This window comes from Mugil cephalus, chromosome 20 (assembly GCF_022458985.1).
Source record: "Mugil cephalus isolate CIBA_MC_2020 chromosome 20, CIBA_Mcephalus_1.1, whole genome shotgun sequence".
NCBI classification, from domain to species: domain Eukaryota; kingdom Metazoa; phylum Chordata; class Actinopteri; order Mugiliformes; family Mugilidae; genus Mugil; species Mugil cephalus.
Genome location: NC_061789.1, coordinates 15,177,800 through 15,199,054, shown reverse-complemented (window position 1 = coordinate 15,199,054; position 21,255 = coordinate 15,177,800). Strand labels below are relative to the sequence as shown.

The 21,255-nt window shown below is 41.5% G+C and overlaps 1 protein-coding gene across 1 annotated transcript; it reads left to right on the top strand.

Moving 5' to 3' along the window:
- Positions 1 to 10: 10 nt before the first annotated feature.
- Positions 11 to 21,097, top strand: LOC124998241 (myosin phosphatase Rho-interacting protein-like). The gene is made up of 22 exons (XM_047572495.1): positions 11 to 270; positions 2,757 to 2,834; positions 2,921 to 2,986; positions 3,340 to 3,491; positions 3,590 to 3,674; positions 3,907 to 4,048; positions 5,454 to 5,640; positions 7,192 to 7,303; positions 11,931 to 12,029; positions 13,423 to 13,479; positions 13,609 to 13,677; positions 13,804 to 13,893; positions 13,987 to 14,096; positions 14,313 to 14,835; positions 15,391 to 15,483; positions 15,588 to 17,741; positions 18,046 to 18,193; positions 18,297 to 18,396; positions 18,608 to 18,767; positions 19,392 to 19,493; positions 19,964 to 20,050; positions 20,177 to 21,097. The coding sequence occupies exons 1-22, from the start codon at positions 145 to 147 to the stop codon at positions 20,315 to 20,317; spliced, it is 4,881 nt and encodes a 1,626-aa protein (XP_047428451.1). The 5' UTR covers positions 11 to 144; the 3' UTR covers positions 20,318 to 21,097.
- The last annotated feature ends 158 nt before the right edge of the window (positions 21,098 to 21,255 follow it).

Sequence of the window (21,255 nt, the reverse complement as noted above, 5' to 3'; positions counted from 1 at the left end):
CGTCAACAGATCAGTGTTTGACAGATGTTCGTTCGGGGTCGACCTCTCCATTCAATGCTGACTACGGGAGAAGGACGGCGAGCTGTGTTCGGACTACTTTTTTTTTTTCCACCGGGGAGGAGAGGTACACTGACCGATTGAAACATGTCCGGAGAAAAGGCTACGAGTCCCTGCAACAAATTCCAAGCCAACATTTTTAATAAAAGTAAATGTCAAAACTGCTTCAAGTCCCGGGAGCTTCATCTGCTGAACGACCACGACATGGAGCAGGTAGGGCAGGTTCAACTTCATCCTCATCCTTAAGTTACCGTTAAACCGTGGAAAATAAACTTAATTAATCGTGTTTTAGACTCGGAAAACGTTTTCGCACGTTTTCGACGTTAGTATATAATTTTAGATTAACTGACTGTTTGCTAGTTTTGTCCGGTTGAAGAGTTTATTTGTAAATTACAGTGCACGGAAATGAAATCTAATAATGTCGGGGTTAAGGTGTAATTTGTGTTTACCTGTGAACTGATAGACACGGTGATAGATATTTGTTTACAGCAGCCATTTTGGTAGAAAATAGCTTGTAAACACAGGTGTTGCTAATGACATTGATGGTGAGGGTTTTTTTGTTTGTTTGTTTGTTTTAAGGTAAAATGTAAAGGTACAACAAAAAGTAGTCAAAAACGGTCAATTATACTCTAGACTCAATATTAATAAATGTCATTATTTACACAGACCCTTAATATTTAACACATTTAATTGTTAAGTAATAGTAGTCACCAAAAGAAAGGAATATACTTTAAATTGAAGTACTAGCTCTGCTCTCTGTCTTAATCTGAGAAGAATCCTTTAAATGTCAACTAAATGTAGAGTAGAATAAAATAAAATGCCTCAAATTTGAGGCTAAATGCAGCACATGAATCCTGAAACCCTTCGTTTTGTTTTTGTATTTATTCTTTTTCATTGCCAGTTTGTCTATTAGTGATTAATTTTGTGTTCAAAATGTCTAAAATCAAGATAAATGTTTTCGGCTATCCAACGAGCCCAAACATGTGGTTTATATCCAAAAAAAAAATGCACGTTTTATTTGAATAAGCCTAGGATTATGAAAGCGTAGCTTTTTACCAGATACATGTGACTTGAGTCAGTCCTGTAAAATGAGTCTGACCTTGTTGCTGCAGCTCCTGTCATGTGGAGGTGATGTAAGGGGACGATCCTGACAGCTTCCTAGTTCCTACATGCCTCACATTGTTAAAATATGTTATCGCCCTGTGCGCCCCCCTGTCTGGTTTCACCGTGCCCTGTAATTTCCGTGTTGTTGCTCAACATGCGAAAGCTGCTCATTATATTACATTGACACCAGGCCCGTGGAGAAAAGCATTTTTTTTTTTTGCCGGAAAGATATGTGGCGCATCTTTTAAAAGCCTCTGTGTGCATATTAATTTGTTAAAAATGATCAGAATAGAAGAAGTCGCATGGTTTTCTTGGTTTGTACGGGAACATCGGGAAGCACAAAGTGTCTTTTTTGTTATGTTTTGTTTTGTTTAGCTTTGCATTCCCTTCAAGGCAATAACTAATAGTTAGTGGAAATGTTTTGTTGACTGAATATTGCCTGAAGGCAAGTATTACCAAGCATTGCTTCATTCCAGTTGCTCAAATCTGTTGGCTTTCTTGCTCTTGTATGATAAAATAAACACTGTTATGTTTTGTACTAACACAAAATCTTACAAGAAACTGAAATTTGATAGACAAAATCATCCTCAGTTTCAGCCCTAATGTGATCACAGATAACCTTACATTACTTTTCACAGTCTTCCTCAAAGAGGAAAGTTAGCTTTTTTTTATATATATTTTTGTAGTTCTGTTATAGAAGCTTTAAAAGTGTGTAGGAAATTGGTTAATAAAAAAAAAAAAAACTTCATCTCAACTAGGGAACTTAATGAATAGCGCTGGATGCTGTATGATGCAGTAAGTGCGCCAAATATAAGACAACTGAGAGGAGCATGTGTATATGGCGAAGCCAGTTAATGATTTAACTACAGAGAGACCATCGGGAGATCTCCCTTGTCCTTCTTTGAGACAAGTCACTCAATCACTAGGCTTGTATTTTAATTTGAGGGGCCTTGGCAAGATGTTGCGGACTTTGCTTGTAATTAACTTCCCTTCCCGCCGTTGCTCTATCAGTTACTAAATCATTAGTTTTGATGAAGGTTTCTCCTGCCTGAGTATTCATATTTTCAGGACGTAACATTGCCCATAGGAGCAGATGAAACACATCAGCAAAGCAAAGTTGCAAGAGTATGATTATTTTCTTTTTTTTAATGAAATCTGCAGCTCTGTTAAATGATGTCCTCACACGTGTTGTTTTCATTGTCTGATTAACGCTGAGTTTTTGAGACTGATAGGTAGGAAAATACCGACCAAGATATGAAGACGCTTTGCAGATGCAAAATCTGCTTGTCAGATCTCTTTTGGCCTTTGGCCTTCCTGTGCTTCTTGTTAGTTTTTGGCCCCTACTGATGCATCTGCTGGAAGTTATTATCTGCAGATGATTTACCAGTCTTGCTGTAATTGTTTTATCCAATCGACAATTCCTGAGAAGTTGTATTTACTGTCATCATCAAATTTGAGTAGAGCATGAAGCATTTTTTTCTGGATGAAAATCATATTTTAAGTAATTAAGTAATGAAGTAATTACTTGTCTGATTCAGGATATACATGTTCTAAACATTAGTTCCATAAACACTAACTGTTTTGTTACCTTCCAGGCAAAACCCATCTATGGCGGCTGGCTATGTTTGGCACCTGAGGGCACGGATTTTGACAACTCGATGCAGAGGTCGAGGGTAGGACATGTTGAAACGGAGCAGAAAGCTTTCAGATATTTCATTTCTGCTTTGGTCCTGTAGTGATTTTGCTTCGTGTCTTTCAGAAATGGCAGCGGCGCTTCTTCATCCTGTACGAACACGGCAGTCTGACCTTTGCTCTGGATGAACTGGTGAGGAATAGCGAAACTATAAGTGAATAATGTAACACAATTTGCACAGTACGCCTTGTTCTGTGTATGCATCTCCATCCACATGTTGGGATCAAGCAGGCATCTTTAGGCCAGATGTTGTATACACAACCACAGCAGATGATTTGGGCTTAGTCTGTCCTTTAATGCACACATCCACCCCAAACCCCCACCCCCACTCCCCGTCTCTGTGATCCCCTTGAATCTCATTCTCTCATCCTTTCATTCCACACTTAACACCGCAAACTGCTTTCTGCTCAGCTGCCATTCAGTTTCAGTAAACACAATTTTTTAACCAGCCCAAGAGTAATTTAGATGTTCTGATTCCCATTCAGCCGAGCACTTTGCCTCAGGGCACAGTGAACATGAATCTATGCACAGACATCACTGATGCCGAGCCCAGGACGGGCCAAAAGAACGCCCTCTGCATCATCACCCCGGAGCAGGAAATATTCATCCGTGGCGACAATAAAGAAATCATTAATGGGTCAGTGTAAAACCCTAAAAGATTTACAAGAGCATTGAGAAAATTGTGCCTCTTCACTATGTAATGTTTTTTTTTTTTTATCTGTATGTTTTCTACAGGTGGAGTGACCAGCTCACAGTCTTTCTACGGATTAACAAGCAGAATCAGAATAAAAAACGCAAAGTTGAACCTGTAGCAAATCAGGTAACCATCCTAAAAAAGACTACCTTCAGATTAACTGAAACAATCAGTTGATTATTAGATTAGCTGCAGATTGATGTATCATTTCAGCTCCTTATTGAAAAGCCTTTGATATTGGACTGAATTAAAGAAGTTGCCATTTTTGTGTCCTTTATTAAATTTTAATATGCTTAAAGGTGCAAATCAAAACGTGTATTTAGACTAAAGTGTATTTTGTTTCTCGAACAAACTTCAGGAACCAAGTCCAGCAAAGATGGCAGCAACAGATCCCAGTTTTCCATCCTCGGCAGGGGAGAGTACAGAGTCTGGACCAGATGTGGCCTCTGTCTGGAGCGTCACCGACACACGTCCCCCGGGCCCTGAGCGGACCCCTGCAGGTGCAGCAGAGGCAAAACACTTGCATACATACAGACCCAGGCTTTCATGTCCACCAGCTTCACCGCCATTTCCTGTCCACTCAAACTGTCCTAACATGCTGCAGATGTTCTCACACTGACAGCTTTTTATTTGTGCATTTAATTTAACCCTTCTCTAGCCAGGCACGTTGACCGAGCTCTTGCTTGTAGTTGTGGGAATGGGCTGTAGTTTCTTTTCCTACAGGAAGAGATGCATTAACACACTGAGGGATTTGTAGGAAAGGGTCTTTCTGACCTTCAGGCATCATAAACACCAAACAGCAGACATGATTCATAAAAGAGCTCTTAAACAAGTCCTAATGGACGGCCGGATGATTAACACAGGACATGACGGGTATTCCTCCCTACTGGAGCTTTATGCTGCGGCAGAGTGGACACCAGCTCCCATCTGGCATCAGACTTATTGCGAGGTCTGGAAGGGTCCTGTAATAAAGGCCTGGATTAACTCCTGCTGACTGTGACTATAGGCGTCTTCATTAGAGACCAGGGGTAAACACAAAGGTCCCTCTGTCCAATGAATGATGCTCTGTCAGGATACTCGTGCTTCTTCTCAGAAAGCTGTGGAATTCTATGAAGAAATATTTTCATGTTTCAAACATGCACTAGATTCATTGATGTTGTTTACTCTTTAATAAACATATATTGTACAGTCATATAGTAACTACAGCTAAAGCATCAGTGGACAGAAAAGTAACTGGACCTGTCTTGGTAATCATTTTACCAAACAAATACCAAAAGATTGTCTTTGTCACATATGAATATAATCAAACGTTTAAGTTTAATATAAACATTTAACTAACTTTTTTAACAACTTTGGATTAAAATAACCCAGAAATGCCCTTTAATGGTTCCTCAGCGAAATGATTCCAAGTTGCTGGCTCAAAATTATACATCCTGTGTGTTGGTGTCAGACTGTTGCCTAAACAAAATGTTTAATTTGTCTCCATACAATTTCACAGAGGGTGTCACTATGCTATGGATGCTACCATAGCTACTTCTGGGATTTAATAGTGTATGTGATACTAAGAACTAGTGTTTCCCAAAGTGAAGTTTCGACCCTACTTCTGTCTTTTATATCATACTGAATAGTGGTTTAAGATAAGATTTTTTGAAGACAAGATAACATTGCAATAAAAGTATAAAGCAACAAACGCATAACATACTAATATTTAAATGTTATTGAAAGGAAGCGGCGGTAGTTGGGATGGATGGTTTTGTATGAAAGTCTTGTGTGATTTAAAAACTAATCATTTCATTCAGGCTGCTGGACGTTTACAGAGCGTCTCTAGGGGCTTGTATTAAAGAGGCAGTGAGTACAAACAGTTTTCCTGCTATGAAACCTCTTTATGTTGATTTCTATCTCCAGGCAACACGTCCTCCTACCTGTGCCCGGTCTCCAGGGACTCGCTGACCTTGGATGGCACTGGTTTTGGGAGCCCAGTTGGCTCCTTGGACTTGCCCGTCGGTGAAGGCACCAACACTGGCACTAACAACCAACCGGCTGAGTCACACAACATCCAAACATCAGCAAACAACCAGAGACAGAACAGAAGGTAAGACAAGAGTTTTGAAAAATGTAAATATCCCTTCTGTCCACTGTTTGGGGGCTCTCTGGCTTTTATTTTCTTGTGTATGTTTCCATGTAGTCTGTGGCTAACATTTAAAGTGCATTGGCAAAGGAAAATGGGTAAATGTGCAAGCAATTAGCACAAAGGACATCCAATGACTCCCTGCTTCCCCCCAGTATAAAGTCGAACAGCCATCACACACCGCTAAACACCAGATCAAAGGCTCTACCCCTCCATTAGAGATCAGACTGCAGCATTTTTAAATTTAGCTTAAAGAAACCCTCCCAGTTTGTGCCCCAGCAGCATGTTCACTGGTTACGTGAAGAGAATACATGTCAGCTCTTCACTTTTGTTGCCTTTTTGGGAAACAAAAACACAAAATACTTATCCCCATCCAAATAAGGCCAGAAATTCCAAAAGCCTGCTGTAATTAGATATCTGTAGCATTGTTTCTCATGACCTCAATGCTGACAGTCTGCCTGCCTGTCAGAAAGTAGAATTCAGCTGGAGCTCAGGCTGCAGCCGTCAGAGGAAGAAAGGGCAGCAAAACATCACAGAAGTTACTGATTACTCATGCAGCCGTCAGATGGAGTCTTGTTTTTTGTGTTTATGAGAAAAGTGGCCTCTCTTGCGGTATTCACAACCTCTTAAGTGGGAATGTTCGATAAGGCCCAAGTTCACAAGTGGTGTAGTGCGTTGGAGGTTGCGTGTAAGTAAATATGTTGTAATTTAGCCTTATAGTTTTCTTCATAATTTTACAATACGTCTGAGAAACACATGGCCTCCCCCTTTTATTCCCATTCCATTAAGTTACACGGTCATTGCTTTTGAAACTGTTACACCAACAGTTGCCTAGCTGCAGTGGTCTCACCACTTACAGTGGATGTTACCACTTGAAACCCAAGTATTTTGTGTACATGATTCCCATGATGTGGCCATGAACACTCAAGATCCATTAGAAGAAAACATAAACCTGCTTCATTAAAAAGTTTCGTAATGTGCTGGAAAATATAACAAACCTCCAACAAAAACTAAAATTCTTGTTTTTAGTTTTTATTAATACTGTTATATAAGAAGGTAGCTAGAACAAGCAAGACACAAATTTTCCTTGCTTCTGACATACAAATGTGCATTGGGTGGGGTTGGGGGAAGGTGTGGCTGCCACACTGATGCACCGCTGCAAATGAATATTGTGTTTACTTAAATCAAAAAAGCTGAAACAACGGCAACTGAACTTGTTGACTTTCGTACGTTTCACCATGTAATCAAACAGCTTCTTCAGTTCTTAGAAACTGGTGGGTACGAAATGTGTCTTTAGTAACTCGACAAGTCTGTCTGTTGCACAAGGGCGGGGGGTGGGACGGGGGTGCTTTAAAGAGCTGTTTAGGTAGTCAACAAACAAATATAAAGTACCTGACAGATAACTTGATGCACATTTTTTGGAAGTTTAAAATGCTGGGGTCAAATTGATCCCAAGGACAAAAAGTGTAAATTTGTAGATAATAGGAGCGTTAATCAGTTGTTCATGTTTTCCAGACATGACAGGTCAGCAGAGAGGACGCTGGGAGTAGAGGCCACCAGGAAAGAGGGAGGGGACACAGCCATCTCCAGAGAAGGCAGGAGAGAGGCTCGCACCAACAAACGAGAGGTAAAAACATTTTCTTTTTTAAAGTGTGTAACGTCTGACCTGTTTGTCTCATGGTTGAATTGCCTCACAACCACTTCACATTGTGAGTGGCCAACTGTCTTTTAATCTGTCTTTCATATGAATGAATGCACGCTGTACACTCTGAATCTTTCTTGCCAGAAACACTGTCTGAAAATGTGAGCCAGTGTTTCCATTTTTAGGCTTGGCCAGTTTTTCATTCCACCTTCTAGTGTCGTGGTTCAGTTCAACTATAGACCCATTCGATGTCTGTACAAGTTCTATTTAAACTTAAACTGACACTTAAAAAGTATTTTTTTTTTGTAATTTAAAGCTTTTCAAGGCCATGGAGGATACTGTCAACATCCTCTACAGTGAATAATTGTCTAACCTGGTCCTGTTTGAAGGGAAAATAGTCTAAATAGGCAAGAGGAGTGCCATAGTTAAAACACTCACACCTTGGGGACATACTGTAGTATTGGTGGACTTTATATAACGTCGTTTGACAATAACATTTCTATTTTTTTTTGTCTGCATTTGTTTACCGATAGTTACCAATATTTGTCTAGTTTAACACCACAGGGTGTCAACCTTATATGAGACTGATGCAGTTATATTGTTGTGGCTGGGAGTTACCTTGTTGATCTTTATTAAGTGGAGTGACATTGTGTGGCAGGGAGGGCAGTGCTACACTTCGGTGAATAGTGGGGGAGAATACAATAACAAGACAGTAACATTTCTATAAAGGCTGAGTATTGTTTGGGGTTTCTAAAGATTTCTGTCATGTCTCAAGGCCTTCCTGGGTACCTCCATCCATTAAGGCGAAAGCTTCAGAAACCTGCAGATAACAGGGCCAAAACCCTTAATATGGCCTTTAACCCTCCCATATTTTTTAAGTGCTCAGACAAGCTTCAATCCTCCAAACTGACTGCAGACAGGTGAAAAGTGTGTGTTCTGTAAAAACACTCAACGAAATTAATGATATTAAAGAGTGAGTAAATTCCACTTGCTCTTTTGTCAACATGAGAAGCTCAGTACCGCTTCTATGTGTTTGCACACTATTAATGAAGCTATGGCCAGCTCAGCTCAGTGTAGCATGAAGACTGGAAATTATTTAATTTTATGTACAGAATATTTTTATATTTGGTTATTTTTTTAATCATATTTTCATTCATTAACTCTTTTAGCTAGTAAATCAGCCCTGAAACCTGTCATTTCCTTAAAGGAAGAGGTATTAATCAGTGGTGATGCTATGTCATTTCAAACCAAAAACAAAAGCACCGAGTTCTTTCGATCTTATCCAGGTTGCGGGAGGCATCCTTATTAGATGCCTGACCCACCCAACGTGGAGCAGCGGTCCTATGCTGACCTCCCCCCATGTGTCAGAGCTCCTTACCCTATTTTGAAGGCTGAGCCTGAAGGAAACCAATTTTGAGCCTTTTAGTCATTACCCAAAGTTCATGACCATAGGTGAGGGTTGGAACATAGATTGACTGATAAACTGAGAGCTTCGGCTTTCGACTCTATCTTCACCATGACAGACCGGTTAAGCACCCGCATCCAATAGCTGGACACCGTTCGGGTTCAGATCAGGCAGTCCGTTCTTCCCAATCAACCCCCTCCATTTCACGCTGTCACATTGCCCACGTGAGCGTTGAAGTCCCCCACCAGGACAATGGAGTGCCCAGTCATTGTACTGTCCAGCATTTGTCCTATGACCTCCAAAAAGGGAGTTTACTCAGCTGTTCACCGCATAAGCACAAACAACAGTCAGGACCCATTCCCCAACCCTTTCGTCCACCCAGGAGAACCCCAACATGCAGGCAGGGAGTCTTGGGGCAAGCAAAAAGTCCACCTCGGCCCTCCGCCTCTCACCTGGAGCAACTCCAGCAAAGAACAGGGTCCAACCCCTCTCAAGGATTTGGGTTCCAGAGCCGGTGTTATGTTTTGAGGTGAGGCTGAGTATATCTAGTTGATAACGCTCGACCTCTTCCACAAGCTCTGGCTTCTTCCCTGCCATGGTCCAAGAGCCATAACTGAGGATCAGAGCGCCAAGGCACGCGCCTTGGTCTGCTGCCCAATCCACATTGCACCACACCCTTCCTGCTCCTCCTGCAGGTGGTGGACCCACAGGGAGGCAAGCCCATGTATCCGGTTTGGGCTGGGCCAGGTGCTCGCCCACGAGCCCCAGCCCCAGCCCAGGCCTGGCTCCAGGGTGGGGCACCGGGGATCCCTCTGGGCGGGGTATACGGTCTCCATTCAGGGTCTTCTGAACCGTTCTTTGTCTGACCCTTTGCCGAGGACCAGTCTGCGTTGGGAGACCCCACCAGGGTCAAAATGCCCCAGACAGCTTCGCCCCTAGCGTCATTAGGGGACTCAAACTCCTCGACCACGATAACGACGGTTCAAGGAGGAACAAAACACAAACAGGACTGTTACATAAAGAAAGAATTGTTGTTAAGCCAGGCTTAGTTCAGTACATGAGGCGTATCTTTTTAGTGATTATCTGATTAGTGATGCTTTGTCATTTCAAAATAAAAGCGCAGAGCTGAAATGCGAAAATACTTTTATTGTAATTTTCTTGCAGGATGTGAGAACAAGATGATAGGCTTTTATGTGTTCTAAACCTAGCATCCAACACACAAAAACCCTCTTCCTAATTGTGCTTGCGTGCTACCATATGATAGTAATAATCCTGAATAAGCAAGGCTGATTAATCCTTACGTGGGTTTGCAGTGATTAAGATCAGTCACTGTATCCAGCTGTATTCAGTCTGTTTTGGGCTGAACTTGTTTGACTCACGCAGCCAGGTGTTCTTCATGAAAGACGTCACCTTAACATTGGATCTCCCAACTAATGAGACAAATCTTCTGAATGCATCAGTGAGTCAGTGTGTAAACAAGATACTGATTCATTCTTTAAGTCTGTTGCGTCTTCATAGCCGTCATTCAGTCCAAGTGGAAAAGCAGGTGATGAGAGTTTGGCATGAAACGTGTGGGCAAGTCCACCCGGCCGTGTTGAGGCATGTGTGTCTTCAAGTGTGAGTGGCTGCATGTGTTGGCAGGTGGGAGAGAGGCGGTGAGTTAAGACAGTATTTAGTTTGTGAACAGAACTGGTTTTAATGCCCGGAAGGTGATCAGGCCACATTCCTCTCACTCACTTCGTCGTCAGGGAGTCCTCGAACCCAAACAAGATATCAGGAATGAGACTCTCGAGGACTCCGTACAACATAATAGTCATAGACAGTCATAGACTCCGTACAACACTCAAAACTCTTCTGATGAGCAGAGTCACATGATTTTTTTACTGAGACAAGGAGTGCCTCTTATTTACAGTGCACATCTGTTTGTGAATGATAGACGCCGTGTGCTGTCAGACTAGAACCTTGTGATTAACAAGGTGAGTAAACCCTACTAAGTGTCTGTGTGTGACATTATCAGCAAAACACAGACTGTCACAGACTGTTACATAAAGGAAGATTTGGTGTTCAGTCAGGCTCAATGAGGCATATCTTTCTTGAAAGAGGTTTAAATAAGTCTAGCCTAAATTGCCTCAATGAGCCTTGAATGTTTCTGTCTGTTTAAAAAACCAGACTCCCGGGTTTTTAGAGCCATTGTGATGAAGCACCCTTCTGATGTAGAAAACTGTAAAATCACAGCAGTACAGCCCATATGGTCGCCACAGTGGCAGCTGGTAATCTTTGATTAAACACTCTCACTCATTCCAGAGGATTTACCTTTTAAATACACCAGTGGCACGTTTGAGCCCATGTGATGATTCATGTGTCTTTGGGCGCGTTTGTTTTGGTACACAGCATAAGGTCAAAAGAGTCTCTGCAGAGTCCATTCAGGTCTCAGAGCTGGGATTCCCAAGACGGCCTCCTCCTCCCACCCCTCAGCTTTGGGAGGCTTCTTCACGAAACAGAGGACGAGCTCTGTCTGCAGCGGTCAGCGATTGTTTGGCAAGGAGAAAAAGATCAGTTCACTCTGCAGTCTGAAGCTGTGTTCCTCTGTGTGTCGTGGCCTTGGATCGTTTTCAATGTAAATGCCAGAAAAAAAAGCACAAAGAAAGTTCTGTAGCGATTAAAGTGGTCACTTTTTCCCATTAAAGTGGTTATATAAGAGAGAAGAATGAATCTTTTGAAGAGCAGAGGCTCAAATAAACAGAAGACATACCCTTGTTTCATTTTATGCTACGTAGACTGATACATGCTGTTGACGCTGGCATGAAACCTGATCATAAGAAGCATGTAGGAATCTCACTTTCAGTTTTAGAGCATTATTTTGAAATGTAAGACAAAAGCCACAGAGTGTCAGGGATTATGTAGTCTCTAAAAACCTTTTCATGCATTCCACAGCCAAATCCAGCCATCCATGTGCAGTTCAGTGGTGATGTGAGTAAGACTTTAACAGGTACTGCAGAAAAGCCTGTCGGGCTCCCTGCGGTGCTCTACAGCAGGCCTAATCCTTACAGCTGACATCTCTGCCAAGCAGCAGGACTATCGGTTACTCTGGCTGGTGGAATGCAGTCTGCACACACAAACTGTCCAATTCAGAAAACGTGTCACGTCTCGACAAAGCTTCCAGATAGAAATGTTATATTTTTTTTATTTAATTTGTTTCCTTTGCAGAAACTGCAGTCATGTGGAGACATAGCCCGACTCACTGCAGCTCCTCCCCAGAGAAGATCCAAGTCACTGGACCGCAGGACGTCAGACACAGTCATGACGGTGAGCCATTAATCACATTCACTCATTAAAGACTAGACTGTATATAATGATGGGCAACACGACCGCTCCCTTGGACAGAATGGGCATTGCCTATTATATAATAATGGCATCACTTACTATTAGTGTATGTGTAGTTATAAATAGAGGTGGAGTTGTGATATTGTGGTCCTACCATGTGTGGCTATCAAGGAAATAAAATGACCAATCTACGAGATTCTACTACCACTTTTCCTCATTAGGGTCGCAGGGGGTGCTGGACTTCATGCCAGACAGGTTGTCAAACTATCGCAGGGCTAACACAGAGACAAACAATCGTTCGCACTCTACATACTGACACTTTTTCAATTTAGAATCACCAATTAGCCCAAATCCAAAATCCACACAGACACCGGGAGAGCATGCAAACTCCACCCAGAAACCCATTTCTGCCGCATTTTGGTTTCAGTTTTAGTCAGAAGAATTGGTCATGCGTGTCCATATTTACATACAGTCTGGTTCCTATGAGAAACAAAATACCAATCTCCCTCTACTAATCACACATCCTCATACTTGTGCTCTAGCTAGCAGGTGCAGAAGCTTTTTTTATCTACACTTTAGATAAAAAGGCTAGAGGCCATAGAGCCCTCCCCCCATGTTACTGACCCTGTCATCAAATGTTGTCATGTTTACCCTGTTCATGAGAAATGGTCACATGAAGGGCGCCCTCTTGTGCTATTTACAACCATAACAGTGTAAATTTTTAAACTCAGAGTTCATGAGTTCATGATGTGTTTGCTGATGTTTTCACAAATAGTTGTAATTTACTCATATACAGTTTTATTTACAATCATGTAACTTTCATTTAGTCTTTGCATTACCTTCATTAAGTTACATGGCCATAAGCATACTAAACCTTTGGCTTCTTTTAAGGCAGCATTACAGAGACAGACTATAGCCATTTTACAATCACATATTATTTTATGATATGATGTCTTTTAAGGTTCTTATGTCTTAAATGTTTTCTTAAAAATGCTCATATGAAAGTGGCTAACACACACACACACAAAAAAAAAAATACCAAAGGAATCCACTGTAGTCAGTCACCACTGCTCTCATGATAAAGTCACTCAACATGAGATGTTTAGATCAACTTAGTCCTAGCAAAGAATCCTGATCGGCAACAAAATGTTGGCTACTGTCAACACAACTCAAAGCATCTTTTGCGTTCAAAACATGTTATTGGTTAGAAATGTTTGTGATGCATTCCTCCAGTTAAATTTGTCCACGCTCCTTATTTATCCATTTCAAAGGCAATAATACACCTCAGTGTTATTTGCTCAAGTGTAATCTTCCTCTGTTCGTTTCATTGAACTGTCTTTATTATTATAAAAATACCCCATTTGTGTCTTTACAGCCAGATTTATTGAACTTCAAAAAAGGCTGGATGGTCAAACTGGATGTAAACGATCAGGTAAACATTTTGTAGTGTCTTTAATTAACCAGAAAACTGGTCCATTAAAATGTCTCTTGGCAGTTTGAAGTATTTCCACGCATTTGTTTTTTTAACAATCTCTGTCGATTGTCCTTTGCTTCCATCTAGTGGAAGAAATATTGGTTTGTGCTGTCAGCCGACAGCCTGAGATACTACAAGGACTCAATAGCTGAGGAGGTATTTTTAAATATATAATATAAATATATATATTTTTATATTTTAAATATATACATATTTACATTTTTTAGGTGTAATAAATAGTCTTTGTGTGTCATTCATATATTTTCTATTTTCTGCTCTCAGGCTTCAGCTCTTGAAGGAGAAATCGACTTAACCAAGTGTTTCAATGTGTCTGAGTATCAGGTTCAAAGAAACTATGGCTTTCAGATCCATGTAAGATCAGATCCATCAGTTTCAACACCAAACAGTCAATGTGCCATCTGCTACATTAAACAGGGAGTTTAATTAAATATTTATTTGTTGCAGACCCAGGAAGGCATCTTCACGCTGTCCGCCATGACTGCAGGGATACGCAAAAACTGGATCCAGGCACTAATGAAGAATGTTCATCCAGCCAATGCCCCTGATGTGGCTAGGTAATCAGCTTCTGTCCAACCAGCTTCAAGAAGTCAGAGCTATTTAGTTTACAATACAGTACAATAGAGAACAGCAGTAACTGCTCACAATTGTAAAACTGAACTACTATTGTTTAGCTATTTTTTCCTAAAAACAAGTCTTAAACAATACTGATAATTGTTGATGATTATTTTATTTAATCATCATCTTTAATCTTAAATCTTTGCTGATTTCAGTTTACTTGGCCACCACGTTCCCTGCAGTCCTCATGAAGTCCTTCCCAAACCGGACGTGACTCAGGACTCTCCATCCATCGATGTCTCCACAGACAGAGACTCTAACTCCAAACCCAGGAGTGTGATGGAAAGACGGCGAGAAGGCCGCTACAAAACCTTTGACTGGGCTGAGTTTAGATCTCAGAGTAAGTCTGCAGTGAGTACTGAGCCTCCGAGGACAAAATCTCCCTGCTTCCTGGAACTGGGGGACCTAGAGAGAAGGAAGAGGCGGGAGGAGAGGAGGAGGAGGTATGAAAGTATGCTGGGCTTCTCTCTTGGTTTGAAAGACATGGGAGATGGGACGGCGGACGGTGGTGTCCGAGCCCTGAGTCCAGAATCACAGCAAAGGATGGAGGAGCAGATAGAAGAGTGCTGGAGGAAAGTGGAGACGACTGTGTTCAGCGTGGAGAGGAAATCCCCGTTGTTAACTGAAGCCAAAGATGCTGTGGAGATTGAGAAGCAGCTGCACAGCTATAGGCAGGCAGTAAGTGAAGAGACGGCATTATCATATATAACAATATTATTTGAATTACATATTCTTAGATCTTACTGTTGGTGTTAGATATACATCAAATGTGGAATTAAAGGGTTGAAATCGCAGTGGTATATGGAAAAAAATGTCAGTTGAACTTCATTCTGCCATTTTATTTTACTCTTATGGTACTGTGTTTTTGTTCGGCTGCAAACACAATTAGTGATAAAGAAAACAGAACAATTAGCGGTTACATTTTTTCTCTTAGAAACTCATTAAATAGTGACTGTTGGACTTATTGGACGGAAACATGACTCTGAATGAATGCTAATAAAACTTTATTTATATGTCAGTTTGTTCTTGCCCCACACAAACATCACTAGCTGCAGCATTTAACTACCCAAGCTGCCTGACAAATTTACATTTGTAACTGAAGATGTATATAACGTGCCCAATCTGTTTACAATCACGTTGGATAAGTGGAAATAAGAACATAACCAGCTGGAGTCTTGTCCAGGATGTGACGCCTTTCTGCTGCATGTTAACTACTTTTCTCTGTTATTTGAGGTTGAAGATCTGAAGGTCCAGCTGGCAGAGTCGGAGCGTTGCAGACTCGATCTAGAGGCCCAGATCAGTACAACCGGATTTCATCAGCAACAGGTCTGCAGAATGTGACATGACTGGTTCTAATTATCCCGGACAGTCTTTGTACTTTAACATAAAGCAGCTAATCTTTCTTTTTCACCTTTTTTGTTTTACCTCAGCTGGGCCTCTCTGGTCCACTTTGTTCTGAAGCAGATTTCTACCCACTAGACACGAATGAAAGGCAGCACGGTATTATCACACGGGACATGCAGGAGCAGCTTAGCACTGAGCTGCCTTTATCAGCACCACAGCTGCCCAGAATCTGGCTGCATGACACAGAGGGACATTTACAAGAACTGGAGGATTTACTCCCTGAGACGGGGTCCACACCTTTACTATCGCCTGCATCAGACAGCCTGGACGGACTCTGTCAGACTGATGGACAAATTTTAAACTTAATCGGCACAACAACCAGCCATCACGCTCTGCGGGACAGAGAAGACCATCAGCCTTTTCCCACGTCTGAAACACAAATAAATAACAATGACTTTAGTTCACTGATTCTGGACAAGCCTGGAGGAGGAGACGATGCCTTGTTCAACTACAGAGCTCCAGACCAGACGATGGTAAGGAAGCTTTCCAAAGAGGTGGAGTTGCTTACCACCCAGAACGAGGCTCTAAATCAGCGCAACCAGGAGATGCTTAACCAACTGACGGAGGCAGACCGTGAGATAGAACGTCTGAAAGCAGAGCTCAGTGGCAGGTACACCGAGCCCCATCATCTCCCTGAGGTGGAGCAACAGGACAAGACGAGGTTAAAAGAATTGGAGAGGGAGCTAAGCTTGAGGAACCAGGAGCTGCTGGACGCCCAGATGCTGGTCACCTCTTTGGAAGAAAAGGTGAGGGAGGCTGAGGCCCTGCTGCAGCAGAATTCTACGGCAGAAACTGAAGAAACAAAACAAGAGGATATTGAAAAAAAGAAAAGCGCAGAGAAAGCAGAGGGATACCTTCTTCGGTGCTTCGAAGCTACGGAGGCCAAGCTGACGGAGCTGGAGAGGCAGCTCGACCAATCAGAGCGAACCCACAGAGAGCTCCAGCAGCAGAACAAAGAGCTGAAGGAAGCAGAGAAACTTTACTGTCAAAGAGCGGCGGAGGCAGAGACTGACATCAGGAGGCTGAGTGAAGAGTTAGAGAAGGAGAGGCTGAAAGAAGGAGACAGAAACACAACTGTTTCTGGTGAAGAAAAGATCCAGCAAGTGGTAGAAGGTATGGTCACGAGACTGAGAGCTTTAGAGAAACTGTTAGAGGTGATCGACAGGTTAGACTTCATTAATGAAAGTGAGCGGAGTCCTTCAGTGACGAGTCAGCTGAAATGGGAGGAAGAGTTTTGGAGTTCAGTGCACAACAAACTGAAGGACGATCGGTCAAATCTGAATGAGCCATTGGAAGAGCTTCTACATGAGGCAACAGAATGTATGATATTAGAGAAACAAATGCTTCTTGGAGGTCATGATCTAGTTCTTGAGACGGAGGGAACATGTGAGAGCCAGACGTTAAAGGATTTGGATAATATCTGGTATAGTACAAGTGTTACAGCATCGGAAAATACAGAGGATCGCAGCGTGTTAGATTGCACTAACCAGCTGGAGCATTGTAAAGCCATGACACAGATAAAAATTTCTTTGCTGAACCAGGCTGCTTCCTCCTCACTCAGCACATCTGTCCACGACAAACTCCAGCAGACTGCAGACAAACTGTACAACTTCCACTTTTCAGAGCATCCCTGGTTTGTTTCATGTATTCACTCTGCAGCCACTGAAGCACTGTACTGCTGTTATTTACGCAGGCTTCAGTCAAAACACGAGAGTGCATTCTGCTGCAACTGTGTTGACCTCACGAAGGAAAACACTGAGCTGAAAACCAGACTATCAAACTTAGAAGAACAACAAGCGTCCCCACTGGGCGCTAAGATGGACATGTACTGCCAGACAGATGAGGTTTACCCACACGATACTGAGCTAGAGAGTGAAGATGAAAGTAGTGAAGAAGAAAGAGGGGAGCAAAGTGAATTAGAAGAGGAGATGGGTGAGAACGAGCCTTCGCTCAACGAGATGGAGATCCCACTTTTGGGAACCCAGAAGACTGGAGATGAAAAGGAAAGTGATGAAGTGGATCTGAACACGGAGATGGTCATGGAGATGTCAGCACTGAGGGAAAGAGTGAAGGAGCTGGAGGAGCAGCTGTCCGTCCTAGCAGAGGAGATGAAAGAAGAGTTTGATGGAAAAATGAGTTGTGTGCAGAAGCTGCATGAGAAGGAAATGGAAAAACTGAAGGTAGGTCATCATGTTTTGATCCATTAAGGTAGAAATGGATGAAATTAGAAGTTTAGAAGTGCTGCTCTTGTTTTGTAATTAATATGTACAGCCTTCCAACTCTCTTTTATATAAAATCATGTAATTAAACAGTTAAATTAATAATAATTAATCAATTTTTTATTTGATTATTGATTTGCAAGGTTTGGGAGAGATTAAACAGGCAGTTTAAAACTCACTCTCTTACAATAAGATATTTTTAGCATCAATGTAAAGTTAAAGTTGTGGTGAATACGTGTGAGCATCTTTTGTGACTGGTGTTCAGGCCACATGTGAGCGAGGGTTCGCCTCCATGGAGGAGTCTCACCTGAAAGTGGTGGAGGAACTACAGCGACGACAGCAACAGGAAGTGGAGCGCCTCCTAGTGGAGAGAGACAGGCTGCTGGAGGAGGAGAGCGCTGCTACTGCGACTGGTGAGGAGGCAGAGGGTGGAGGGGTCCACGTGTGATTTATCACAACATTATTACGAGCCAGTTCAGCTGCAGTTCTTAAGATTTATACATCCCTGTCTCACAGCAATCAAAGCCATCCAGAATGCTCACCATCTGGAGCTGCAGAGGGAGATCCAGAGGAGACAGGGAAACGCACACCAGGAAGACATTCACAGGCAACACAGGTACAACTCATCACTGTCAGATTCTGTAACACCTCCAGTAGTCGGAAGAGTCCAGGCGTTGTTAGAGCGGTTTTAAGCAGAAGTTGTCGTATATGTTTGGTTCATCACTATATTTTTATTATCTGCATTAAAAAGTCTGGAAGAAGTCCAGTATGCATATGAAGAATTTAGTAGCTAAAAATGTTTGTTTATTGTCTGTGTGTTTATCAAGTGAGGAGCTGGCCTCCTTCCAGCGGGAGCTCGAGGCTTTGTCCCAGCAGTTCTCTCTGAAGTGTCTGGAGAATGGACATCTTGTTCAGGCTCTGGACGCTGAGAGGAAGGCCTTGTGTCAGTGCCAGCAGGAAAACCAGGACCTGAGGACCCGAAACCAGGTGAGACACACACATCTTAACCCATCCTCTGTGTGGTCCATGTGTACACGGGTTAGTTTTATTTGAATTTGACGAGTTTCATCACAATATAAATTTTTTTTTGAGTTTGCTTCATTTTCATATTTTATATGAAAATGAGACAATCCCAGTGGATACGGGTGCATTTAAGTTTTCTGGTTTTTATTATTGCATCTAAAGCACAAGTCATCCTCTATATGAATAGGTTTGTTTTACATCTTGGGTATTTGGGGATAATTATAATAATGCATTTTGAACTAATTTCTGCCTGGAAACAGGAAATAACAAGTAGTAGTAATTTTGCCATTGAGACAAAGAACCATCCAAATTATTGAATTAGCTAGTAGCTATGTATTAATTTATTGATGCACATTTTGAGTGACGGCAGATATCAGTTGCAGCTTCGAGAAGGGAAATTAATTTTGATGAAAAGTGAAGCCATTATGAGCCCAGGGCTTTAAAATACCTTCATACTTAGACATTCAGAAAGCATGAGGACAACTTTAGCAGGTCTGTGTCTACACAAAGTTTAGAAAGGCTTGACTTGAACCTGCAGAGATGCATTGCTGAAGCCAGACTTGAGATTTTTTGTGTGATTGTGTCCAGGAGCTGAGTAGTCACCTGGCTGCTGAGATCACCCGACTGTGCTCACTGGCCAAACAAGACGCTCTGCCGCTCAGTCAGGGGATGGACATGTACGAACTGGAGGTGAGTCTCTCCTCTGCATAAAGTAACAGAGTGGATTAATGTGGCTTCAGAGTTCTGCTGAACAACATTTCAGAGGGAATTTTTATACTTTCTTATCCACTACATTTATCTGAGTGAGTGACTTTTCACATCAAGAGTTTACAATAATGCCACGGTTATACTTTAATATGTATTTCTTTACCTCCATGTTAATGTTTTTATTTAATCATTTCTACTTTTTTTAATATCCTCTATTATTCAAAACTTTCAAACACTGAAAATGGATTTTAAGGTGAAGCCAGAGCCATTTTATGTTTAGCTGTGTTGAGAGAGAGAGAAGAAGTAAAAATAAAACATCCATCTATCATTTAACTATCTGGCTATTTTTGTCTGCTCATCAGAAGTAGAGATGTGGTAGCAATAGGCTAAAGCAACTAGTGTGGACCACTGGATGTTCATATGAACATGATTATGTGATGGTTTTATTCCAGATTACTCTGCGGGTGAAGGAGTCTGAGGTCCAGAGTCTGAAGCAGGAGCTCACGTCTCTGAAGGATGAACTGCAGTCGGCACAAAGGGTGAGATTCTCACAAACAGCCAGTACAGTAATAATAAAGTGTCAGTGAGCAGGGGAACCAGCTGCAGAATAATAAACACTGAAGAGAGGATGTGGAATGAAACCTGATACCTGATTTCTGTCACAGGACAAGAGGAACGCAACAAAGAAATACAAGGACGTGTACACAGAGCTGAGCATCGTGAGGGCGAAAGCAGAGCGAGATGCGGACGAGTTGAGCGAGAACCTGCGGCTGGCTCATCAGGCTCTGAGAGAAACTTCACCGTGAGGCTTCAGCTGTAACATCCATCAGTATTAATCAGGACACCGTGTTTGAACTGATGGGGGGAGAAAGTTATTTATATTGTTCTGGTATTACTAACTTGTCCATCACTGAGTTTGTGTTTGTAGTCACCAAATATTTCCATAAAATCTACTTTGTGTGGCGTAATATATTTTACAGATGGTTTGTTATTGTTAACCTGCCACCGTGTGTATTGTTGTTTTCTAAATAAGTGTGTATTGGTTTTAAATGTTTTAAATTAAATAATTACCTGTCAGAAAATGCAACACTGTAATATATCTTTATGTGTACATTAACACTGCAGTGTTATTAATAGAAATTGATAATTTCTACCAAATGACTCGTTATACCACCTGTGTTGTTGGCTTTCATCGTGCTACAGAGCGATATGTTTATTTATTTATGTTTTAGTCACAAGGGATAAAAATACACAGGGCTTTTTTTTTTTTTTTTTTTTTTTAAACAGGTGTTATTGTTATATTTTGTCCAGAGGCAGCAACAACGTTTAGACTGATGAGCAACGTTCAACCTTGATAAAGGTACCTGAAACATAAAGGTAACTCCCGAGTGACCATTTAGAAATAAAAGCTCTTAAATGTCATGATGACAATAATGAATTTTGTTTTAAATTTGCATCGTTTTAGATGTATTATTATACAGATGTTTTATGTAAAGAGTAAGAATAAAATGAGCAGTAAATATGAATGGACTGTGTAAGGCTGCATGTGTACAAAGTTCTCATTAAATGTCATATTTCAGAATAAATATGTTGTTTTTGGTGGTATATTTTGGCACCGGGTTAGAAATTCAAAGATGGGAATTGGTAAACTTTTAGTCATTTAAAATATATTTAACCTACATTAGGAGAAAACCTGAAAACTTGAGGCCTTTGTTTCTGGTTGTTTTTTTCCAGCTTTTACTTT

Excerpts from the sequence above, each read along its gene's own strand:
- LOC124998241 (XM_047572495.1), top strand. The coding sequence starts at position 145 with ATGTCCGGAGAAAAGGCTACGAGTCCCTGCAACAAATTCCAAGCCAAC. Across the intron at positions 271-2,756 it reads ACGACCACGACATGGAGCAG|GCAAAACCCATCTATGGCGG; the intron begins GTAGGGCAGGTT and ends GTTACCTTCCAG. Across the intron at positions 7,304-11,930 it reads CTCGCACCAACAAACGAGAG|AAACTGCAGTCATGTGGAGA; the intron begins GTAAAAACATTT and ends TTTCCTTTGCAG.